This window comes from Carassius auratus, chromosome 5, assembly GCF_003368295.1.
Source record: "Carassius auratus strain Wakin chromosome 5, ASM336829v1, whole genome shotgun sequence".
Lineage (NCBI taxonomy): Eukaryota > Metazoa > Chordata > Actinopteri > Cypriniformes > Cyprinidae > Carassius > Carassius auratus.
The window spans coordinates 1,068,377-1,095,876 of record NC_039247.1 but is presented as its reverse complement, the minus strand read 5'-3'; the positions used below and the strand labels follow the sequence as shown (position 1 = coordinate 1,095,876).

Genomic DNA, 27,500 nt, shown 5'->3' with positions numbered 1-27,500 from the left:
TAATATTTCGCGTTAATCTATGGGAATGAAAATGGGAAATGTTGCATTGGCGATAAGCTGAAGGTTATATATATATATATATATATATTTTTGTTTTAGCTAACTTTAATAAAATCAGGGTTGTTATTGTTAACTAAAACTAAAAACATAAAAATAATTTGAGTCCACTGAGTTTGTCAAAAGAGATGTAGTTATTTTGGTGGTGTATGTAGTTTGTAAGGACTCCAGTTCTTGTCCATCAGCCGTTATAACAGAGGTCAGAGGTCAGTTTCTAATTGCCTGAGTGATGTTTGCTCTCGTCTTCACTGCTGTTCTCTCACTAGATGTGAAGCAAAGCTGTGCAAACTTCAAAAATTGTAAATCAACATCACAAATGTTGCCTACCTCATGCGTTTCGTACTTGTACATGGAATTAATAATTTGCATGCTAGCTGAAGTCTTGCAAATTTGTTGGTATTGACTTTGTTGTTGTTTTACTGTAAGATGGTCATAATTTTATAGCATGTGGGGAAAATATAGTCATAAATAAACTGTTTTAGTCTGCACCAGTCTTACACACACACACACACACATACTGAATGCATTGTTTTCATGTCAGACACTGGTGTGTAAAAGTATTTCTCAGAGAGGTTGTGTGTGTGTGTGTGTTCGGCTGGTTCTTATAAACTCTCAGGATCTTATTCTCAGGATTTTATTTCTTTCTCTCTGCTGAGATGTGAAATGGGTTTGTGCAGACATCACAGATCCACTGTTGATTTCATGATGTTTAGCGGCTGATGCCAGTAGAAGAGAGAGAGAGTGTGTGTGTGTGTGTGTGTTTGTTTACACTGCAAACAACATTGAACACAAAAAAACAAACCAAAAAATATATTTTTTTTTTCTGATCTGTTGAAAAAACTGTTCTCTCTCAGATGTTTTGTTTTTTTAAAGAAATGAATACCTTTATTCTTCTGGGAGGCATTAAATTGATCGAAAGTGTCAGTAAATACATTTATAATGTAACAAATAATGTTTATTTCAAATAAAGGCTGTACTTGAACTGTCTATGAATCTGTGAATCCTGTAAATTAAAATGTACCACAGTTTCCACAAAAATATTGACCAGCACATCTGTGTTCAACATTGATTATAATCAGAAATGTTTCTTGAGCAGTAAATCATCATATTATTCTGATTTCTGAAGATCATGTGACACTGAATACTGGAGGAATGATGCTGAAAATACAGCGGAGCATCACAGAAATAAATTACACTTTAACACAGATTCACACAGAAAACAGATGTTTGAAATAGAAATAATATTTAACAATTTTACTGTATTTGTGAACAAATAAATGCAGCCTTGGTGAGAAGAGACGAAAACATTCAAAAATCATAATTCTTCCAGACTTTTGAACAGTAGATGTTTATATAAAGTCCGAGCTCACTAGAGAAACACACTGTGCAGGTTGTGATTATTTATTTTATTTTTTCCCCGTGCTGTAATGTTTGTGTGTGTGTGTGTGTGTGTGTGTGTGTGTGCAGCTGCATCTGGCTGCGCTGGCGTCTCTGAAGGGTGACGTGGTGGAGCTGAACCAGCGTCTGCTGCAGACCGAGAGAGAGAGAGACACGCTGGAGAAGAGACTGGCCAAAGCACAGGTCACTACTCACACACACACACACACACACCGCTGTCAGATCCTGGCACACAACATGTTTACACACAACAAACCTGCACGCCGTCTCTGCAGTGCATCCACTCCATTTCTCATCCGGTTAATTGAAAACCAGCATCCATCCATAAAACAGAATCAACCGATGCACTTTCATGATGCTGTTCCTGGTCTCACTGTGAACGATCCATCAGTGCATGTAATTAAACGGAGAAAATCTGTTTCCATTTGTAATCTACTTGCTCTTTTAAATGACTTTTTTGTTGACATCACTTCAGCCACAAACTGAGGTTTGTGAGTTGATGAATAGCTAATAATTAATAAAATCATGAAAATGTACAATAAATATGCATAAATCATTTTAAAATAGCAACAACCGTAATAAAAACACTTTCTAAAAAGACACTAAAAATATGTTAAGTGACCATTTAGCAACATTACATAACTATGGACATGCAAATGTGTTGTGAAATTATGGAAATATATATATTTTATATACATATATGAACAGTAGATCTGTATATGTATGTAGTTAGTATGTAGTTTGAATGAATGAGAAACTTTAAAAAAAATTGTGTTTTTTTGTCATTTTTATGTTTTATAAATTATGCATAGTTTCTAAATGTTTATATATACTCTTTATACATTTTTATTTCAGATTTAGTTTATCTAAAGCCCTATTCGGACGGGACTAGTTTTACAGGGGGTCGTTAGAGAAATCTGCGTTTCACAGACGTACTTGGTGATTTTAATCCCGTCCGAATCTGCCACGTCTGTGTTTTTCTCACACAACCTCTGTGATAATTCCCGAGCAAATTACCTACCGTTTTTCAGCAAACTCAGTGATCCTCTGAGAAAACTAATCCCGTCCGAATACGAATGTCTGTGATTGCCGGTGATATTTTATTTCACAACGCGTTTCCTTGTGTGTTTTGGCCAACGTGAATTACCGTAGATGCTCTTACCGTGCGCATGTTTCATATATTTGCTTAGCGGCAAATAAATAATAATAAAAAAATAATACAAATAATAAAATCAAGAGCAAGATCGCGTAAACTGTTAATACCGGCTATTGTAATATCAGCATCAGGTAAGATTACTCAGGTTCATTTATGTACTCAGTTACATAAAGTTTTAATTACATTTAATAAAAACAAAAGAAAAGAAAAGAAAAGAAAAACAAGTTAAACTAAAGGAACCACACATTAACATGGTTTTGCTATACTAGCCATTTAGTATTTATTGTGTAATAATACTAAGGCAATCATTCTGAATGAATGCAATGCACGCAAACAGAGCGCGTGATCTCTGTGACGCCCAGATGCACAAATCAGACCCTCCCACCTCTGTAATAAACACGGAGATACTAGTCCCGTCCGAATTGGTACATGAAAATCACAGACGTCAGGTGGCAAAAATTGAAACTCAAACGTAGTTTAGAAAACTAGTCCCGTCCGAATAGTGCTTAAGTTATATATATAATCACTTTTCACTATGCAATAATTTCCTGATGAATAAACATCTTACTGTTTTTCTTATATAGATATATTTGCGTTAATGAATCATTTACAATAAGACCAGTAACATGCATTAAACTCAAGCCCTGTTTTCAGTGAACTTGATGTCGTGCATGTCATCGCTGCTCTTTAACTTGTAAATGTCATCAGTTTTCCATCACATGAGAGTCTCACAGTTTCCCGTCATTAGTGTCACGTCTGCGTGGGTTTGATTACTAATTAATCAGACGTCTCTGGTTATCACTCGAATGTTGAGAGTCCGTCTGACACTTTTACTACAGCTGATATTAATCATTAATTGTGTCTCGCAGCTCTTTGATGCTCTTTATCTGCAGTTTTATTTTTACTTGAAGGCTCGTCTGTTGATGCATTATAAATCATGTATATATATTTTCTATATAAATATATATATATATATATATATATATATATATATATATATATATATATATATATATTGCAATTATAATTATAATGTCATAATTTCAATATCATTTAAAGTGAATTTTTAAATGGAATGTAATCGTGAATATCCTCCCGTTTGCCGTTTTTAAATGTTTATTCAAAGTTTAGTATAAGTTAAACTAAAGTTAGGTTATACTACATACTTTATTTAAAAATAAGTAAATGTAAATGTATACATATTTAAATATGCATTTATAATTAAATAATAAATAATATTTAATATACAATAATATTTCAAATATTACATGTATTATATCATATTAATGTATAATATGTATAATTTAATTTTAATAATTATTTCAAGGTATAAATCCGAAATTATATCAATCATGACAGTCTTTGCCAGTGATAATGCACATATTTTCCCATATTTTCAGATCAAGTGAATTTAGAAATATCGTGTACATTACTATGTTTTATGGAATTTAAGTTGCAATTGTTTTATTATTTGAAATAAAAACGTGTGCATCATATTTTTTTACAGCACATTTCCAAGATTCCGATAGTTTCAGTTTTGCTTTAAATTAGTTTAGGCTTAGCAATTATAATAAATGTTGTTTATAGTAAATGGCACTGTCATTTGTTTACTTAGATTTCTCATTCCTGTTCTGTTCTGAATACCATTATATTTGAAAGATTTGTTGTAGTGTGAAGAAAGCTAAAAAATGTTTTATAATGTTTGTAAATATTTCATTTTATTTTTCTGTATTTGAAAATGTGATTCATACATTTTGCATTGTTTTTTATTCTCTCCACAAAACACAATTTTGACCTGGTGCGACTTATTTTATGGAAGCGTTTATTTTAGAGGTCAACTAGTTTTGCCGATTAATCGGTACCGATAACCGGTTGACAATCATCAAAAATCCATGCCGATAGTTTTTCTTCAGCTGGAGCAGCTGAGAAGGGTTATGATTGTTTTCATACAGTATCCATTGTAAAAATTATCAATTGATTAATCTGTTATCAGCCAGTGTCAACCAATCTAGTTATCATTATAGGTAAAACCCACTATCATTCGACTTCTAGTTCATTCACTCATTCTTTGCCAATGATAAGTTCTGTTTAATATTTATTGAAATTGTATTATGTATATGCAGTATTATAATTATTTTGACCCTCTGTTCTCTAGTTATCAGCCATCATTAAGATTCCCATATCAGTCGATCTGGAAAAAAAATAGTAAAAAAAAAAAAACTACTGAATACAACGTTTTGGCTGTATTTGTATTGTTCATGAAGGCATGGCTGAGACTCAAAAATGTGAAAGGAACAACCCTGAAAGATGCCATAAAGGGGCGAGACAGCCCCAGGCACATGCCTCAGTCTTGACCTTTGACCTTGACTTTTGACCTGCAGCCTATTTCAGAAAGTGCTGTTAAGAGGTTCCATTCTCTTTGTGTTCATTACACTCTTGTGTCTTTCCCTCCATGTGTTTTCCCATAAAACAACACTTTTCATCAAGCAGTCCCACACATCCCGAATTCTCTCCTGAAACAAAGTGCCTATTGTTGCCAGCATGAATTACTTTTGAATCACAGCCATAAACATCAGTCGGCATCCAGAAATGAGCACAGCGAATCATGGGTGCGCTGAGTATTCGTGACACATCTGCTTAATGAAAAGACCCAAGCGAAAAGTGAAAACACATGTTGTAAAGCTGATAGTCGCATTGAGATCTTCAGTTACATTTGAAGCCTCCATTCTTTGCCTTTTGTCTAGTTCTGGTTCAAAAACTAGTGAGTTTGCTGTATAACATCTGCATATATAGCATCTCCAAAGAAACTGAGCTTCATAAATGATGAGAAACACATGTAAGAGCCTCAACTCACCCTTGACTCCTATGGATTTTCATTTTATCATATGTGTGAAAATTTTTAACCCAATGACTTGATACTCTATCAAGCACAGCACCTACTGTAAATAAAAAATAATAAGAATTTGTTTAAATTAACTATATGAGAAAAAAATAACCCTGATAAGAACATTCACATCAGTCTGGAGAAAAGCACAAGACATTTCAATGGCCCCACTATAAACAGGGCTATTCTTTATTATGGAACAACCATGCTTTTAAGATAGGGAGGAAAAAAGTGTTTTAGAAGGCCTTAAAACAATTTATGATTTATATAGACAGAGGGCACATTCATTTCAGGAACTAAAAAAAAAGGTTCAAATTATTGGATAAAGGGGATTTCTGGAACTATATGCAATTAAACAGTAACATAAGATCAGTGGGTTAAAAGCCTGCAGGAAAAGAAAATGTCTTATTAGGATTTATCTTGAAACTCTCAAACTCTGTACAAACCTCATCTTTTTTTATAGGATTGCTGCTAACAGTCTATATAGGAGAAGTGACAATTTAAGAATAGTATGGGAGAAAGACTTGGTGGTAAATTTGAGGAGGGTATATGGTATACTGTAGCTTCTGTCAATACTACTAGACGTCATAAACTAGGTAGTGCTTCTTCCTGAAGTCCACTATCATCTCCACTGTTTCGAGCGTGTTGAGCTCCAGGGTTGTTAAGCCAGCTGCTCAACCTCCTGTCTGTAAGCAGACTCATCTCCGTTATGTATGAGGCTGATGGTGGTAGTGTCACCTGCAAATTTCAGGAGCTTGACAGGGGGCTCTTTTGCAGTGCATTCGTTTGTATACAGGGAGAAGCAATGGTCAAAGCACACACCCCTGGGGGGCACCAGTGCTGATTGTGAGTGTCTTGGATGTGAGTTTCCCCAGCCTCACAAGCTGGTGCCTGTCTGTCAGGAAACTGGTGATCCACTGACAGATGGAGATGAGGGTAGAGCTAGATCCTAACAAGATCCTTGCATTATTCCAAGGTCTGTTGAGGTGTTGCAGAATATGATGCAGTCCCATGTTAACTGCATAATCCACCGACCTGTGTGCTCTGTACATAAACAGAAGAGGATCAAACAAGGGTCCAACACCAGTCTGTCTAACAATCATTTTGTGATTGTGTCACAAATTTAGTGACGCAGATAGTGACGATTCTCTCCAGCCAATCCATGATCAGAAGAGTTTACGCGTCACATTTTGGTAACTGTACAGTTCACTTGGAACCTCAACCGAGGTGTTATTAAAAGAAAGTACCAGGTACTGTACCCAGTGGATACCATGCCATACCATGCAGTGGAAAAACGCCATTTTAGACAGGCGGGTGAAACACTATCTGTGCCTGAAGCTTTTCTAGACTTCTAGTCTTCTGAAGACCTGGTTCACATTCTCTACACAGACCTCAAGCGTAGGTTGAAATATTTTTTTTAAGAGTAGAGTTTTTAGCCACTCTAATCTCCTTTGTCAGTCTTTTTCTGGCCTGGTTGTATAAGATTTTATCCCCACTTCTGTAAACATCCTCTTTGGCATAACAACACTGTTTGAGTTTCCCAGTAAACCACAGTTTATCACTACTGAATGATAAAATAACTGGTGGGGATGCACATATCCTCACAGAAACTGATGTATGAAGTAACAGTCATTGTGAGCTCATCCAGATTTCCAAAACAATCCAGTCAGTGCAGTCGAAGCAGACTTGTATATCCCGCCCTGTTTCATTAGTCCATCTTTTAACAGTCCTTAATTCAGGTGTAACATATTTTATATACAAACATAGATCAGAGAGCCCCAAAGCTGATCTTGGGACAGAGTGATATGCATCTTTTATTATGGTCCAATATATTACTGTCTCAATGTAACATGCTTCACAGGAGAGATTTTGCTTTGTTAAAATCCCCAAGAATGATTAATAGAGAGTCCTGGGTACTGTTGCTCCAATTCAGTTGTTAGTTAAGCCAGCTCACACACACATCTGAAGGAATGTACACTTTGGGAAAATGAACATGTAAACTCCCACGGCGAAGTGGAAAGGTTTACAGTTTAAGTGTGTCACGCTATGAATAATTCTACGTGGTAAAAATATGGCTTCCAAGAGATCAGTATCTGTGATTGGCTCCAAAAATCCTTATTGGAGCACCCTTTCTGTTTACAGACTTCATAACATTTCCATATATCTCAAGGTGTGAAGCAATACTTATTTACAGGCGGAGCAAGATACTCCATTGCTTCGTCTTTATATGTTTTCAATGCAGAAGACAAACCAATGAGCCGCTGGCCCTGTAAGATTACAGGACATGTCTTGGCAAGGATTTCTATATTTGGCTTTGTTTTCGTATTTGCTGAAGGTAATGATCAAAAAGTAGCTTGACTAGTAATGTGCAGCCATTGTACATAATCGACCAATCGTGGGATCTACAGTCAAAAGTATGCAACTATGAAGCAGCGCTGCACAGACCGATCGTTTGGAGATTTTAGGCAACATAGAAACCCTGGTCAGGACGTGCCCTTTAAAAATGGCACGCATTGTCCCCCTATGCATGATGGCCCAAAGTATCGGCCCCAAAGTGTGTTGGCCCACCAGGAAAATGCCCTGTATACCAGATGGCCCTGGTGTGTGTGTGTGTTCCTGTCGCGTCTGTGCTTCATGAATAGCCTCATTGTGTGCTAATTGTTGCTGTGGTTAGCTGTGTAGTGTGTGTTTAACGGGTTATTGTCTGTCCTCGTTTGGACTGAGTGATCGAGCGTGTTGTGTTTTCACACAGACTCTGTAACTCCAGCCAGGAGAACATGCCATTCCTCTCAGATCACTGCAGGAAGGGCGCGTAACGCTCGTTTCGGCCAGAAGACGGGATCTAATCCCCCCTTACGGTAGATCTGGGTTTTCAGAGCTGCTAAACTCAGATTCATTTATTCTGGATCAATCAGTTTGATGGACGGAGTGGAACCCGGTTTTATTTACTTTATTTTTTTAATTTGTATCTTACAGACGACAAACTTACATTCTATTCCAGTTCACTCACAGAAACACAAGTGGTGCTTCACTCATTAAACACATTTCTGTATGGAAGCTTCCCAAGTCACAATAATGAGATAAAAACAAGATAAAGGTAAAAATAATTAGCTATTTATATCATGATTTTACTTTTTTGTCAATTTCGACTCGTAATTTTAAATAATAATTTTTAATATATAACATGTATGTGTATATGTATTAATGTAAACATAATCATATGTGTGTGTAATTTCGACTGTCATGATTTAAAAAACTATTTTGTTTGATTTTGTCAATTTCAGTTTATCCGAGATAAAGTATCTTAAATAAAAATGACCAAAACACAACAAAATTACTAAAACCTTAAATTTTAAAGAAATAGAAAACATATTTATTTATCAGAAACTATAATAGTATGTCAATGATACTAAAATAACACTCGTTCAACTGTTTTTTTTGTGTGTTGTTCAGACATTTTTACAGTAATACAATACAAATGAAATTGAGTACAAATGTACACAACTGCATAAATCCACGTCGTTTTAGAAGTTGCACAGATTTTGATATTGTTTAATCTGATATTAGTAATGAGTAAGTGTGTGTTTGACTATTTCTGTCACGCAAACTGTGTGTGTGTTTCTGCAGGTGTTGTGCATGTCTCTTGAGAGAGTTGCATCTCTCACCGTGTGTGTGTGTGTGTTTGTGTGTGTGTGTGTGTGTGTGTGTGTTCACAGCATGTGTTGTGTTTGTTTGTCTCACCTTGCAGTTTTCCTCAGTGTAACTCTGCATTATTAATCCCAGTCCCGCTGTGTGTGTGTGTGTGTGTGTGTCTATGTGCAGTGTGAGCAGTCTCATCTGCTGCGGGAGCATGAGGAGGTTCAGGAGAGAACGACGCTGCGCTATGAGGAGCGAATCACAGAGCTGCACAGCATCATCGCCGAACTCAACAAGAAGATAGACCTGCTGCAGGGAGCCACCATCAGGTCTCACACACACACACTCTCACACACCTCATGCATGCACACATCAAAACACACACCACATGCATGCACAGATGAAGCTGACTTGAGCAGAATCTCTGTCTGTAATAAATACTGTTATTGTTAAAACAAAGCACAATATTCAGTCCTGCTCATCCAGTCATTAGTTCTTCATCATTGGTGCTCGTTTGAGTAGGCTGGGAAAATATAAACACATTTCTTTTCTAGTCGACACAGCTGGACATTTGTTCCTAACAGAGTTCGCCAACATACACACACACACACACACAGAAACTAACACACATTCATAAAAATACAGACACAAACACAAACATGATTTAAACCATATGCTCCACACAATCGCTCAGAGAACATTTACATTTATGCATTTAGCAGATGCTGTTATCCAAAGCTGCTTACAGTTCAGGAACTTAAGCATGCACATTTACAGTATGTGTGTGTGTGTGTGTGTGTGTGTGTGTGTGTGTGTGTGTGTGTGTGTGTGTGTGAGAGTGTGTTGAGGGGCAAAAACAGGTTTAATTTAAAGGCACTGAAACAAATACTACCCTGATGTGTGAATAGTGAATAGTACAACTGATGGTATTTTATTGAATCAAAGAGAGTTAAGAAAGAAAATGTATTTCATTGTGATACAAAATAATGATGACATAAAGGTCAATATAAAATAAAAATATGGAAATAGTGTCATAATAATGCAAATTAATAATAATAATGTAATGAAAATGTAATATTAATGCAAATGTAAAATTATAAATATAAATGAATAAAAATAATATCTTAAAATTAGTTATAATAATACTTATAAATATAAATGTAAAATTATGTAATGAAAATAATGCAAATATAAAATAAGTGTAAATCTAAATTAAATATTTTCTTGAAAATAATGCCATAATGCAAAACAATAAATGTAAAACAATAGTTATTAAAATGACAAAATGATGAAAATGTAAAATAGTATTGTCTTAATTTTTTATAATAATTTAAATGTAAAATATAAATGAAAATAGTAGTCATTAAAATAATGACAAAATAATGAAAATTTAAAATAGTAATTGTAAAAAAATAATATCTTGAAAATAATGGCACAATAATGCTAATGTAAAAAAGTAAATAAAAAATCTAACGGTCTTACAAAGTTTCATTGCTGAAAATCAATTTTTTATATAAATATAAAATAATAATGCCCTGAAAACAGTGACACAATAAAGCAAATGTAAAATAATAAATGTAATTATAAAATCATGCCATAATTCAAAATAGTAAATATAAATAAAAAATAATAGTCATTAAAATGATGACAAAAAATTGAAAATGTAAAATAATAAATATAAAACAAAATAAATAATACATGTAAATACTAAAATAATGTAAACAAAGTAATACTGTCCAAAAAATAATGGCTGTAATTCAAAGGTGAAATATAAAATGTACATGTAAAATAGTAATGTCATGATGATAATAATATCATAATTCAAATGTAAAATAATAAAGTAAATGAAAATTGCGTCATCATAATGCTAAATAGTAAATAAAATTTAGTGCAATATATTATATATATATATATAATTTTTCAGCTGGATTGTATTACAAATATTGTTGGCTCTTTGAAAAATTGCTTTGTTTCTCATATGTAAGTGGCTTTGCATAAAGACATCTAATAAATGAGTGAATGTAAATGCTGGCTGAAGTGTTGTCTATGTAGGCCGCTCACTAGGGCTTGGAGCAGAGCTTCTGTCCATGTCTCTATTCTCTGAACACCTTCCCTCTGAAGCCTCTTACTGTGATTTATAACTTTATAACTCTACTCGATGACAGATATCGGCTGCTTTAATGCTCCTTTAAATCTCCATCCAGATAAACGTTACTCAAGCGCGTCTCATCTTGTCATTTGGCCTGGAATCCCAGCAGGAGATGAGTGTGTCTTTTCATCATTTATCCTGAAGATATCTCGTTCCTCTTTCTAAACGAACTGCATGAATAAGAGCTCATGAATACCGAGTTGTGTGTGTTCTGTTTTCATGTGCATTCCGCTGCATGTAAATGAGATCAACTCCAGTGTTTAATTACAAACGCCTCATAAGTATGCAGCAGGTGGGGACATTTGCATCCTCGTTAGGGAAATTAGAATATGCCAAATGACTCCAGGTCTCTGTTGACTTTCATATTCATCCTTGAATCATAACGCTGTAATTTGATGCAGTTAACCTAGCTTGAGTTAAATGTAATATTAAAGGGGAAATTAGTTTCTAATTTTGTAGCTTTTTATTATCTAAAAAATAAACAGACACACGTGTATACACAAGATGTGTAAATGCAATAAAAATAAGGGAAAATTGTAGTGACTTTTATATCACAAATGGGAAAAAACAGACCTGCAAGATCAAAATTGCGAAATATAAAAGAAAAAAAGTTGAAAAATTGCAAGATATTAAAAAAAAAAAATCTGAATTGCAAGAAAGTCAAAATTTGAAACAAGTAAAAATTTAATTATGAAAACAGAGTGAGAATTGTGAGAAAAAAAAGTCATAAACTCAGAATTGCGTGAGAAAAGACAATTGCGAGACGAAAAGTCAGTATTGCGAGAAAAACGTCAGAATTGTGAGGAAAAAACTCATTCCGCGACATAAGCTCAGAATAGTGAGAAATAAACTGCAAGAAAGATATAAACTCAGAATTGCGACAAAAACAGTCAGAATCGCAAGATGTAACTCAGAATTGCGACAAAAACGGTCAGAATCGCAAGATGTAAACTCAGAATTGCGACAAAAACAGTCAGAATCGCAAGATGTAAACTCAGAATTGCGACAAAAACAATCAGAATCGCAAGATGTAAACTCAGAATTGCGACAAAAACGGTCAGAATCGCAAGATGTAAACTCAGAATTGCGACAAAAACAGTCAGAATCGCAAGATGTAAACTCAGAATTGCGACAAAAACAATCAGAATCGCAAGATGTAAACTCAGAATTGCGACAAAAACGGTCAGAATCGCAAGATGTAAACTCAGAATTGCGACAAAAACGGTCAGAATCGCAAGATGTAAACTCAGAATTGTGACAAAAACAGTCAGAATCGCAAGATGTAAACTCAGAATTGCGACAAAAACAGTCAGAATCGCAAGATGTAAACTCAGAATTGCGACAAAAACAATCAGAATCGCAAGATGTAAACTCAGAATTGCGACAAAAACGGTCAGAATCGCAAGATGTAAACTCAGAATTGCAACAAAAACGGTCAGAATTGCAAGATGTCAACTCTGAATTCAGAGAATAAAGTCAGAATTGCTAGGCAGACTCAGAATTGTGACAAAAACGGTCAGAATCGCAAGATGTAAACTCAGAATTGCGACAAAAATGATCAGAATCGTAAGATGTAAACTCAGAATTGCGACAAAAACGGTCAGAATCGCAAGATGTAAACTCAGAATTGCAACAAAAACGGTCAGAATTGCAAGATGTCAACTCTGAATTCAGAGAATAAAGTCAGAATTGCTAGGCAGACTCAGAATTGTGACAAAAACGGTCAGAATCGCAAGATGTAAACTCAGAATTGCGACAAAAACGGTCAGAATCGCAAGATGTAAACTCAGAATTGCGACAAAAATGGTCAGAATCGTAAGATGAAAACTCTGAATTGTGACAAAAACGGTCAGAATCGTAAGATGAAAACTCTGAATTGCGACAAAAATGGTCAGAATCGTAAGATGAAAACTCTGAATTCAGAGAATAAAGTCAGAATTGCTAGACAAAGTCAGAATTGCGACAAAAACGGTCAGAATTGCAAGATGTAAACTCTGAATTCCAAGAAAAGTCAGAAATTTGAGGTGTAAATTAAGAATTGCGACAAAAACTGTCCGAATTGCTAGACAAACTCAGAATTGCAACAAAAACGGTCAGAATCACAAGACGTAAACTCTGAATTATGAAAAAATTTTCATAATTGCAAGACGTCAATTCTGAATTCCGAGAATCAAGTCAAAATTGTGAATTGTGACACAAACTTAAAACTATGAGAAAAAAAAACATTGTTATTATTTTTTTATTCTTTGGGGCAATCAATCTTCCCTAGATTCATACTGAATCAAAATGACCGTATCAAAAGGACTTCTCCACACTTTCTGCCATGATTCTTCTCATCCATCATAACTGCTCTGTGTGTTTCTCAGGGAGGAAGATGAGTTTTCCGAGCTCCGCTCCGATCTAAGTCACAGCCAGCAGGAAGTTAACGAGGACGACCGGAGCGTCGATCAGGACCCCGACCAGGCGTCCATCTCACTGCCTGAGAACCAGTCCACACTGGTCACAGCAGACATGGGTGAGGAGCTGAACTGTTCAGTAGCACCCAGAAAACCTGATGGAATATTATATTTCCAAATCCAATCCCAGAAATGCAGACTGACAGACGGGAAACCTGAGGGAAATCTGAAAAATGTGATTTATGAAGGACTGGGCTTAATTGTTATAATAATGAACATGTAAAATAATAATGACATAATACAAATGTATAATAATAAATGTAAATATAAATAATATAATTCAATTAAAATCGTGTTTTTTAAAAATGGCATTGTAAATATAAAAAAATGCCGTCTTATAAATAATGTTAAAATAATGTAAATATAAATAAGTAAATAATTATATAAAATAAATTGTCATGAAAAAATGACTAAGTAATATAAATGTAAAATAATGATGTCATGAAAAAATTTATTGATTATACAAATTTAAAATAATGTCATTAAAATCATTTAATAATGCAGATGTAAAATAAGAAATATAATTGTAAAATAATAATTTAATGAAAATAATCACAATGAAAATGTGAGAAATTCAATTTAAATGTGAAATAATACTTGTAAATATAAAACAAAACTTACAAAGTCTTACTTTTTTTTCTAATAATGCAAATGTAAAATAATGAATATAAATGTGAAATAAATATCAATGAAAATAATGTCAATTTAAATGTAAAATAATAGTGTGATGAAAATAATGTTATAATGCTAATGCACAATGTAAAAATATAATGCCATGAAAATAGCTTCATAATAATGCAAATGTAAATATTTCATGAAAATAATGTTACAATAAACATTAAATAAGTGTAATTATATTTTAATTGTTGAACATCATGCCTATTTTTGGAAACTACCATTTAAAAAAAATTACTTGATAACTAAGCAAATTTAAACTGCAAAATCTTCTATACTCTAATCCAAAAAAGTATGCATTTCTGTAATAAAAACGTGCATCTGTCATGGAAGGAATGTCGTAGTGGGCCTAAAAACAGGCTTCAGTATTGCTTATTTACAGCAGCAGTTGTGTTTACACACACAGACAGATCTCCAGTGTTTCTTCTAAGCAGCAGTGAAGTTCATTAGAGAGCAAATAAAAGCTTTTCCTGAAAGAGAGAAATCATCTTTGTGAGTGTGTATAGTCTTGGTTTATAATGACTCATTTTGCTGTGCGTAATCGTCGTCTTCGCTCTGATTTCTTTATTTTTTTTCACTCGATCGAGCCGATACGCTCCACACAGAAGCTTTTAAAGCCCTCAGCAGTCAGGATGCTGGCATTGTACCTTCAGTGGCTGTGATTCACGCCGTCTAATAGCGCTTTTAACTAACGCCGTATTGTATAGACATTCCCAGCATGCATCAGTCCCGTCTGTGAAAGGAAATGACAGATTGAGATTCTAGAAGCTTTATTGGAATGATTAAAATAGCTTTGCATTACAAAAGTGTTAATAATGAAGCGGTTTTCAAATCACTGTTATAGAAATTATATTCATATATATATATATATATATATATATATATATATATATATATATATATATATATATATATTCAGACTTTTAGTATAATTTTTGATTTTATATATTTTTTATTTTGTTATAATTTTAACTTAGGTTAAGTTTATTAATTGTTGTTTTCGTTTTTATAAATGGTTTTGTTTGTGAATTTTTTGTTTATTTAGCTTTAGTTACAGGTGCATCTAAATAAATTAGAATGTTGTGGAAAAGTTAATTTGTTTCAGTAATTCAACTCAAATTCTGAAACTGGTGTATTAAATTAAATGCACGCACAGACTGTCATTTACTTCATACAGAACTAAACTTCAGAATAATGCCATTAAAGTGATGAATCTCTAGTTTAAATGATCTTGGAGGTTCGATGTGAAGTGCTTCTGTTCATCCAATGTTTATCCCATGAACCCTTTTATGTTTCATGGTTAATGTATGACGACACATTCCAAGCAGTCGGGAACATTAATACAGCTCTGGATCAATAATCCGCTCATGTCAGCGATCATATTGATTCATATGAGTTCTGATTTTTCCATTTCATTTGCCTGCTTGATGCTGGATGAACAGGTTATGCAAAAGATGTCATGGATGGAGATCTCGGATATAGTTAATGTAAATTATTGAATTAACTTTAACAAATGTTTCAATAAATATTACAGATCATATTTATAAATTACATTATAATTATAAAGATTTTGGGATAATGGACTCCAAGTTCCCTAAGATCTGTGTGTTTTTTCAGATAACTGCAGTGACCTGAACTCGGAGCTGCAGCGTGTTTTGACGGGTCTGGAGAGTGTCCTGTGCGGCCGTAAGAAGAGCACATGCAGTCTGTCTGTGGCAGAGGTGGACAGACACATCGAGCAGCTGACCACTGCCAGTGAACACTGCGATCTGGCCATCAAGGTATAACACCTGACATATGCATAAAGGTATGGAGTTAAAATAATGCCACATATATATGCAAAAAAATAGTTTTGCAAAACTTCATTTTTTTTCTCCCAATACTTTATTTACTTTTGCAATTCCTTATTTTTGTTTGCGAAAAGCTTAATTATTTTTCTCAATACTTTAATTTTCGTTTGCAAAACTTTATTGTTTTGCATATATATGCGGCATTATTTTGACTCCATATACAGGAGGCCACGGACCGTCTCATGCATGTATTGCGCTACACCACAAACTGCAGTCTGATTGGCTGGCTTTACGCATTTTCTTAACTTTCAACTATACACTTTGACACTTTTGCAGCTTGATCTGGTAAAAACCTTTCAGTATATCGACTGGAAAAACAGTTTTTAATGATTTTGAAAGAAGTCTCTTCTGCTCCTCAAGGCTGCACTTATTTGATCAAAAATACAGTGAAATAAAATATTATAAAAATTAAAATCAGCTGTTTTCTATGTGAATATCTGTTCAAATGAAATTTATTTCTGTGATGCACAGCTGTATTTTAAGCATCATTCCTCCTGTCTTCAGTGTCACATGATCTTCAGAAATCAGAGTAATATGATGATTTACTGCTCAAGAAACATTTCTGATTATCATCAGTGTTGAAAACCCTTTAATGGCTTCCTATTTCTGACATAACCGTGATACATAAAATTTTTCAGGATTCTTTGTTGAACAAAGTCTTAGAGCAGAAATTTTAAATAGAAATCTTTTGTAACATTATAAATGTCTTTACTCTCACTTTTGATCAATTTAATGCATCCTTACTGAATAAAAATATTAATTTCTTTTGAAAAAACGTCTGAACTGTTTTAGATTCACTAACACCTAAGGAGCTCACACGACAAAACGTTATGATTGGTCTCTTTAACCTCATCTTTTCCTAAGTGGGCGGTTCTTGACCAAAATAAGCTGCAAAGTAGATTAGATTTATATCACAATATTTCAAGTTAATAGTCAGAATTCTGAGACTGTGGAGCCGAATGACTCCACATCTTTTATATTTATACCCAACTTTTTCCTCATGCTGGTTATCAATAATTCAATGCAGTCTGTAGGATGTGAGTGATGTCAGTAAAGCCTGATGTTTTGCTGCTGACTCACTGTTATAAGAGCCTGTAGTTCCTGGACTTTTAGTCATCATCTCGTCCTCCAGCGCTCCTGATCCTGTATTAGTGTGTGATGCTTCATTTCACGGCTCTGCTGCATAATCCGGTTCATCAGAGGCTGTGCTGCAGTTATAATAGTCTCCCGCTGACTGCCGTGCAGCTGCTCACAACACTGATGTTTTTGTTTTTTCTCAGGAGAAACATCTGAGAAGCAGGAGACTTCGGCAAATGTCTTCATTTGCTTTGCATTTTGATCTCACTGCTGCCTAGAATAAACGATTAAAAGATCATAATGAGTTTTCTGTATTTATTAATAATGTTATATGATTTTAAAAACAATTTTATTGTTTTTATTTTATTCTATTCTTGTCTTTTCAAAACTGTTTTTTTTTTCAGACTAGTGTAAAGAAAATATCCAAAATACACACCGAAGTGTTTATTTTATTGCATTAATCTATTTATGTCTGTAGATTTCAGGTACAATCTATATCTTTAAAGAGTTTTTTCTCCACTTCAGCAGCACTTACAAACACAAAACTTTACAGTTTTATTCCTATCTCTATTCTGAAGGTTTTTACTGAGAGGTTTGTTCATATATCATTCCCCTTGTTTTATTTTTGCACTTCGTGTATTTGCATCTGTATATGTCCGCTACAATTCATACCTTTAGAGAGTATTTTTTTCCACTTCAGCAGCACTTACAAACACCAAAACTTAGAGTCTTATTCTTATGTATATTCTGAGGGTTTTTATAGAGGGTTTTGTTCATATATATAATTTGCCTGGTTTTATTAGGACACTTTACCTATTTGTGTCTTTAGATTTCAGTCACATTAACATGTTTAAAGGCCATGAGGTTTTTCTTGGAATCAGTAGCACTTACATACAGTACACCAAACTCTAGTTTTATTATTTTTTATATTCTGAAGGATTTTACTAAGGGGTTTTATCATATAGCATTCACCTGTTTTGTTTTAACATTTTATTCCTAATACATTGTAAAAAAAAACTAAAAACACAAAAACAGTCTGTTGAAAGAAAGGTAACTATTTTCTGATTTACAGAGTGATAAAAAGATAAATAAAAAATCCTTTCTGTAAAAAGCAATAATTGTAATATTTCAGCAAATTAAAATATTAATTTTAAACCTGGCTTCATCCAGTGTTCATATTGAAATCAAAAAACTAGATGTTTTGTATGTCAATGTGTTTTCCGCCTCACAGAACATAGCAGCAAAATCCAGTGTTCAGATTTTTGTTCTGGAAATACTGTAGATAGTATATAGTATGTATACTACTATATAATAGTAGTGCTTAATATATAAATAGATAATGCATTATTTGCTTATTTAAACATCATTTCAGAAAACCTGTAATACTAAACAATTGTCTTAATATAATCTGATTAATCAGTTGGGGAAGTATGGTGATATCAAATTAGTTAAAAACTTGCATTAATTGTACTTTATAAACTCTCCTATTATTGTTCAGCAATTTTTTTCAGCAGGTTTATATAAAAAAGTGAGAAGAGAGTTTATAGTGTAGTTTCATGTTGAAACATCTCCTCCTTTTTGCTGAAGAGCACTATAAGAAAGAGTTTTTCCTTAAATTGTGCACTTGCTCTTAGAAGTTACATAACACCAGGCAATGACATGAGAATTTTCCAGATTAAGAACATGCTTTCTAGTGTTGTGTAAAATATGGATCTGATGGTTATTTAACTGACTGTGTGAGAATTTTTAATGTTTTTGAAAGAAGTCTTTTCCGCTAATCAAGGCTGCATTTATTTGATCAAAATACAGTAAAAATTCGATTCGAATCCAATATTTTTGTTGAAATGGTGATGCATTTTATTTTTCAGGATTTTTTCCGGTGAATATAAAGTTCAAAAGAACATCATTTAGAAATAGAAATGTGCAAATGTCGTATAAGGCTGAAACTTAGCTTTGCTAACTTGTTATGTGATGATTGTGTGTGTGTGTGCAGACGGTGGAGGAGATCGAGGGCGCTCTGGGCCGTGACTTCTACCCCAGTCTGTGTGAGGAGCGTGTGTGCTGGGAGAAGGAGCTGGCTGGACTCCGGGAGGAGAACGAGAGCCTGACGGCGATGCTGTGCAGTAAAGAGGAGGATCTCAACCGCACCAAAGCCACCATGAATGCCATCCGAGAGGAGCGAGACCGCCTGCGCAGACGCGTGAGTGACCAGTAAACATGCAACCAATAATTGCATTATAACAAATTACCACTGATTTATCATTTAAGCTTAGGGATTCAGACCACCAACCTCTCTCCACTCATTAAATACTCTGTTTATACTCTAATTATTTTGTAAATATGGTATATAATATTGTAAACTTTGTATTGTAATGTATATTATAAATCATATATATATATATATATTTTGGAGTGATATATATGTATACACCTTTGTAGAAGTATACTGTTATACTGTTTTTATATTTAAAAAAATATATTTTAATTAATGAATTAAAAAATAAAATGTTTGGCTAAAATTGAATTTACTGTAAATTAGATTGAATTACTAAAATTACTATAACTTACTAAGTTATCCTGTTACAGTAATGAGAATTGTAGTTAGTTTTCATTGTTTTGTTTTCTCATTGTGTTAGTATTTTTGCACATTTTGTGCCAATAAAAAAACGTATCAACTTTTTACTTTTTACGAAGTTTAATTATCGTGAATATAAGAAAAAAATATATAATGGTACTAAAAATCTTAATTTTCCTGAATATATACTATTATATTATATTATATTATATTATATTATATTATATTATATTATATTATATTATATTATATTATATTATTTCTAGGCCACAGATGCTCCTGTTTTTATTCTCGACTGATGTTAATGACATTCAGGTGTTCACAGTCAGATTAGTCTCACACACGAGCTGATAATTAGATATTATCAAAATTAGATATTATTTATTTGTCAAACGCATTTTGGAAAGATGTTTGTGTCCGAAATGACTTGCTTTGCTTTTTTTAAGTATAAATATTGTCAATATTGTAGTGCTATTGTAACTGTTTGAGCTACAGGAATGGATTAGTCCTGACTTCATGTATTTACAGTATGAAATATCTAGTGGGATTTTATTTAAGACCCAACTTTCCAAGCCTGTTTCTGAATTAAAGAATCAGGGTGAAAATTTTTTACATTTTGAATGTACAAATCATTTTGTATTTATTGTATGTACAGTTGTTAAAGAAAAAATTTTCCCACAATCTCAATACTGTAGAACATTTATGTTGTATAATTTTTTTTTTATTAAACACTGGACTGTAATATTCGTTGTTTTATATTTTTAGATCTTTATAAGATTTTTTTTTTAAATACAATTAATCAGCAAACTCAACCTAAATTAAATAAAACGAAATAACAAAATGTAAATAACAAAATTAAATCTATTTATCAAGACACTTATCCTAAATAAAATAAGAAAATAATCAAATCAAATCTACTATAACTATTATGTTCCTTATCAACACACTAACCTAAAAAAAAATATAATAATACTAATAAAATACAGTTCAGTTCAGTTTAATTTCAAAGCAAAAAACAAAAACACAATTAAAATGACCTAAACAAGCTTTAATTATTGGTTTGTGTTTTGACCAACATGGCAAAAAAACAGAAGTGTTTTCTTTTTCAAATGTCATTTGTTTTAAAATGCACATTTGTGTCTCATGTCAGAAACACAATGAGAAGCAGTAACATGGTCTCAGCATCTCTACAATAAACCCCATCCCATCAGAAACAGCAAGCGATGCATCAGACAAATTCCACCAGCACGGACAGATTTCATTAGAGATAAATTGCAGGCCGTTTGTATGTCGTAGGTCAGACCTGGCTGTTTCTATAAAAGCCTTTGGCCTTTTTCACTCGATGCATTTCAGGGCTAATCATGTTAGTGTGCTAACCGGCTTCAGATGGCCAGATTCGATTACAGACCGCATCTAAAAGCAGCAGACTAATCGATCCAAACAGGTTTGTGCTGTGCGTTTTTCTGAGACCGATCTGAGGACAGAGGCATTCCTTATTTAAACTCAATACAAAGATCCATCACCATTAGCATGTCTGTTTCTGTTACACCAAAAGGATGACTCTTTGCAGCATTCATAAAAAATAAAAATAAACATTGACTTTTCCATTGAGGAGTGAAATTTAACCCCTTAATGCATTGGAGTCCATTTTGACGTGCAAGAGATACATAGCCATTTCTAAAAACTATATAGTTATTAGTAAGGGAACAAAATTTTGCAGGTGTTGTAAGACCCTCCAAATACACACAATTTTATTTATTTATTTATTTATTTTTCCTTCAGAATTAAGTATTTTTAAGCCATATTTAAGCCATTTTGTGTTTGGGACAGTTTTTTTCCGGGGTATGTACGGAGCATCATTAGTGTAAAAAATATTTTTGTTAAATTATCTATGAAGTTATTTTACTGCCAAAAACTTTGATCAAATATATTTAGCCTTTTTCCCATATCTCACACACTTTAGGACCTGTATTTTGTTGCTAAACATAAATATGTGTGCCTATTGAACGATCATTGCAGCATGAATAAGTTATAGATTGTTAATAAAATGTATTTACTTTGCTTGAAAACATTTCAGAGTTATAGCTATGTTGTTTTGATTTAGTTTTGTTAGAAATAAATATGTTGGTTTCATAATTTTTTATTTATTATTTAATTACATTTCATTTTATTGGGGTTAATACAGAATTCTCAGATTATATGTTCTCATAAATTTCATACAAAAATATATTCAAATAAGATTTCTCATCTGTATTGAAAAATATATAAATATATATTTTGTCAAATCACCTTTATTTGTATAGCGCTTTATACGATACTGATTGTCAAAGCATCTTTACAGTGTCGAACAGGAAAATTATTTTTTCAATAATGCAAGAGGACATTAGTAAACAGCCAGTTTTTCAGTTAAAGTCAATTCATTATTGATTCAGTGATGTCATCGTCTAGCTCAGTCCAGTTCAGTCAATTTGAAGGTTTATGTCAGTGATGCATTAATAATATTCGGAAGAGGATCTATGACTTCTGGAAGCACCTCTTTTAGGAGCTTAGATGTTATAGGGTCTAACATACATGTTGTTGGTTTAGATGATTTAACAAGTTTATACAATTCTTCCTCTCCTATAGTAGAGAATGAGTGGAACTCTGGGTTCCTCAGGGGGTCTATAGTGCACTGTCCTCTTGGGAAAGTTCTGTCTTTAAATGCTTTATTTTTTGTTAATTTAGCCACTATATTGAATAAATACCTGGGGTTGTGTTTGTTCTATTCTAAGAGAGATGAAAGTAAGCAGAAATAGTGTTTTTTAGGCTCTTTTGTATGTAGAAGTGCTTTCCTTCCTTGCAATATGAAATACCTCTAGTTTTTCCTCCAGCTGCAGTCCATTTTCCGGGCTGCTCTCTTTAAGGTGCGAGTGTGCTTGTTATATCACAGTGTAGGACCACAGTGTTTTCCTGAATCATCTTTAAGCATAAAGGAGCAACCATATCTAAAACGTTAGAAAAGAGAGATTTAATAGTTTCTGTTACATAATCAAGTTTTTCTGAGCTATTGGATATGCTTTGGAATTGAGATAAGTGAGGAAGATTATTTACAGACTAGTCTGTTGTGGTAGAAGTTATGGCTCTAAACTATTTGTTACAGGGAGTTGTGTTTACATCTTTAGCTATATAGAGTATACACAAGACTAGATAATGATCCGAGATATCATCACTCTGCTGCAGAATTTCAGTGCGTGTGTGTGCGTTCAGTTAATTTTCATTAACATCAACTCCATGTGACAGTATTACATCTAAAGTATGATTATGATGAGTAGGCCCTGTATAAAATGAGCATTTATTTATTTATTTTACACCATTGTACAAGCTTGAACATAACACTAGAATTTATTTTATACAATTTAACAAACTTGAACCTAAAATTAGCATTGAATTATTTATTCAATTATTAGACACAATTTTATATAGTATGAAATGGTGGTCTTAAAATGAGGACAAATGAGCATCCGTCTCAACCCATGTCCCAGTAGGCAGATACAGTATTTCAAAACCAGATTTTCGGAACTAAAACCGTACTTGTGGCCAGTCTAATCATGATCCGGATCCGAAGCACGGCTATATTTAAACTCACATGCAGCTGTCGCTTGAGTCAAGACACACTGACCAGACCGTAATTACTAGCCTGGCTTTGTGGCGGTGGTTGGTTTGATTGGACTGGACTACCACAGGTCAGCTGTGTGCGTGTTTGTATGTGTGTGTGTGCGCACCACTTTAATGCCGCTGTCATCCATCTAAGTCACAGACAATCGCTTACACACTCACTGCTGTCCATTAAAGACCACGAGAATGGACAGCATTGAGCTGCTAAGTTAAATATTGATATTTTCTCTCTTTGTTAAGAGCTGATGGACTTGAGTGTCTGATGGAGAGATGTTTTCAGTGCAAACACATCAGGGCTTCTCAACCACTTGTGCTTTAGGAACCCAACATATTAAAAGCATTTTTTTATCATGCAAAAACTAATAACATGTCCTTAAAATCACACTGAAAATATTGTTAGTATAAACTGAATGCATCCAACAACACTCCTGACACCGCACAGACTAAATGAGCAGTGTTTTCTTCATAAACTGTACACACAATTCATTCATACATTCAACTATTAAGCTTGTTTGTAAATGTTTTTTGTAAATGTTTTACAAAATAATGCACACCCTGCAATAATAATAATGCATTATTTTTCGAATAATTCAACGGCCTTCATCAATAATCCCTTACATATTATGCACATTTCACTTCAAATTATGTTTTATTTATTTTATTACTATATATATATATATATATATATATATATATATATATATATATATATATATATATATATCTGACTCATATATGTCTGGCTCATGTATTAATAATATTGATAAGAGCTCTAGAGGCATTCAGAGTGCTGAAGCTCAGTCTGATGTTGTGTCCGTGTATGTGTGAGCTGCATTACTTCAGGATTCAGTCCTTTAGTTGTCCTTTGGCAGCCTTTCCTCTGGCAGTAAAGCTTTATTTGCTTTGAAAAATTCACAAGCGCTGCCAACATAACACACACGGGGCTCAGGAGCTGACCTGTGCGCTGCCCGCTAGAAACATGAGTGTCTTCTAAACAAAAATACCCTTGAAAATCAATTCTGATTCACAAGTGTTTCACTGTAGGTCATAAACGGTTGATTTCTGTTTCTCAATGCACTCATTGACCCTGTGCAGCAGTGTGTGTGTGTGTGTGTGTGTGTATGTGTCTGTGGTGTTTCTTCATGTATTGGATGAGAGATCTGTGATCATCGTGGCTTCTGCTGCCTCTAATATAGACTTAACTGAAGCCACATGAATGCAGATGCTGAACAAACCTCAGCGTCTAGATTTTAGCTCTTGAACTGCCCTCTGAACCCAGTCTACTGACTGCTGCTCTTCTGAAATGAGTTGCTCTGTGTGACTTTCAGACCTTTCGGACAGGTTTGACAGGTGTGTTTCGGTCCCTGCAGGTGCGAGAGCTGCAGACGCGTCTCCAGAGCGTTCAGCCCGGTGCTCCGTCCAGTCCTGGACGTCTGACCCCGGCAGGACGTCCCATCAACCCCAGCACCGGAGAACTCAGCACCAGCAGCAGCAGCAACGACATCCCCGTCGCCAAAGTAGTTGATAGCATTTTGTCAAAGCCATTTATTTTATTTTTATTATTTTAAGTTATTTAAGTGCAAATTAAATAAGGAGAAATTAGGTCTTGGCAACTAGCAGAAATAAAATAAACTAAAGTTTGTTTTTATATATATTTATTTTCAGTTATAATATACATTTTTTATTATGGTTTTCGTTTAGTTACATTTTTTTATATTTATTTCAGTTTTAGTTATTTTAGTACAACTTAAACTAAATAAAGATGATAATTTTTTATATATATATATTATATTTAAATTATTTAAATTGAAATTGTTTACTTATTTTATTCATTTTAATTTTTTATTGTTTATTAATATTATTTTTTTTTTCATTTTATTTTGTTTAGTTTAAGTGCCTTGATGAATATCATAATAGTGATAGCAGATTTTATTTGATTTTTGATTTTTCCATTTTATTTTGTTTTATTAAGTTTAAGTGCCTTGATCAAGAGCATAATAGTGCTAGTAGATTTTATTTTATTTTATTTTTATATATTTTTCCCACATTAAGTCATTTCACTTTAGAGTTGAATAGCTCCAGTCCTTCACTTTCGCTGTTTGAATTGAGGGTCAGAATTAAAAAAAAAAAAAATTACCTTGTGTGTTTCACAGAAGAAACCTCATAAAGGTACATATAATATGATGGAAGTATTGCACACATTTGTTTGTGTGTGTGTGTGTGTGGCAGGTGGCAGAACGAGTGAAGCTGTCGAAAACGCGCTCTGAATCACTGCCAGCGGAGAGATCCGTCCTCGGTTCTGAAATCAGCAGCATCGGGGTCAGACACAGTCTTATATTAATATTTATTAATATTTTGAATATTTTCTGATTTCACAGTCAACTTCATGAACTCTGTTGTGTTTTTGTAATTTTCATCATTTTATTAAATATAAATATTATAAAAATTATAAATGAGATGCGTCTTTATGTATTTATTTTTAGCTATTTCTATTCTTTTTTTTACAATTATTTTTATTTAACTTAGGTTTAATGTCTTGATCAATTACATAATAGCGATAGAAGGATTTATTTCATTTTTATTTGATTTGATCTAAAAGGTGAAATGTGTGACTGTTTTAAAATTTTGTCATTTTTATTTTATTGTTTATTTTATTATTTCATTTTTTTAAGTGTGTTGATCAAGAGCATAAGAGTAGCTTTTATTTTATTTATTATTTTAAGTTTTTTTATTTATTGTTTATAAGTGGCTTATTATTTTAAGTGTTTGACTATTTCATGTAGTGATAGTAGATTTATTTATTTTAATTTTGAGAATCAGCACATATTTACAGTGTAAATTCAGAAAGAAAGAAACGACCAATCAAGATTCAGCATGCAAATGAGACAGGAAGAAAGGAAGGGCATTGGCTGTTGTGCAGATGCTGTGATGATGTCATCACCACTGGTTACATTTAGAATGTTACAATGAGTTTAATCTTAAATGTGCAACTTTGAAGACCAGTTTAAACCCTTTACAACTTAGCAACCAAAAATGAGAAGGAATTACATCTTTAAAAAAAAGCTTTGAGCTGAATGAATGGCAGGACACTGTAGGAGGAGAAATGAGATGTAGTCAGAGGTTTAAGTACAGTAATAAAGTGATCGTGTCTCCGCAGGTGTCCAGTAATGTGGCTGAACACCTGGCTCATTCCCTTCAGGACTGCTCCAACATCCAGGAGATCTTTCAGACGCTCTACTCACACGGATCCGCCATCTCCGAGAGCAAGATCCGCGAGTTCGAAGTGGAGACGGAAAGACTGAACAGGTTAGAGAGCACAGACCCAAAGATCTGCTGTTGAAATCCTACAGCAGTGGCATCGGGAACAAGTGCACACTCAGATTTACCCATCAACCATTGCATGCAACAATATTGAGGCTTATCGTGTAAAATCACTTGCAGTGTTCCTGTTTATTACTGTTAAGCATTTTCTGAAATGAATAAACAATTTGTACTGCATGAAGCAACAGGAATGAAGCTGATTTGAAGCTTAAAATAATATACATTTTATGTGCACATGAAATATTATATACATTTATATAACAGTATTTAATATTTTTCTGTATTTACACAAGTGTTGTTGTCTTAATTTAAATAAAATTAAAAAATTAAAAAATGTAAAATGTAAACTTTTATTGATTTTTTTTTTAAATATAAAAAATTGCAAATTTGTATATATAAACAATTAATTTAAAAATAATATATAAACTTAAAAAATAATTAATAAAACTGAAATAAGCTAAATAGAAATATTATAAAACAAAACCACATAAAATTAACTAAATAAATTGGGTAAAAATAAAATAACATTAAAAAAAAAGTATTTTGTACTAAAGTACTAGAATTCAAGGAAATAATATAAGCTAAATATAAATATTATATAAAATTATGTTA

General features: G+C 33.3%; 1 protein-coding gene across 3 annotated transcripts in view; it reads left to right on the top strand.

Moving 5' to 3' along the window:
- LOC113070155 (colorectal mutant cancer protein-like) overlaps window positions 1-26,922 on the top strand; it is a 70,390-nt gene extending 43,468 nt beyond the window's left edge. For all 3 annotated transcript variants that reach the window (XM_026243376.1, XM_026243368.1, XM_026243385.1), the window contains exons 4-11: window positions 1,525-1,638; window positions 9,318-9,460; window positions 13,647-13,795; window positions 16,029-16,192; window positions 19,332-19,538; window positions 24,938-25,084; window positions 25,797-25,886; window positions 26,725-26,922. In XM_026243376.1, coding sequence (XP_026099161.1) covers window positions 1,525-1,638; window positions 9,318-9,460; window positions 13,647-13,795; window positions 16,029-16,192; window positions 19,332-19,538; window positions 24,938-25,084; window positions 25,797-25,886; window positions 26,725-26,907 — 1,197 coding nt within the window. In that variant the 3' untranslated portion in view covers window positions 26,908-26,922. The remainder of the gene's footprint in view (window positions 1-1,524; window positions 1,639-9,317; window positions 9,461-13,646; window positions 13,796-16,028; window positions 16,193-19,331; window positions 19,539-24,937; window positions 25,085-25,796; window positions 25,887-26,724) is intronic.
- The last annotated feature ends 578 nt before the right edge of the window (window positions 26,923-27,500 follow it).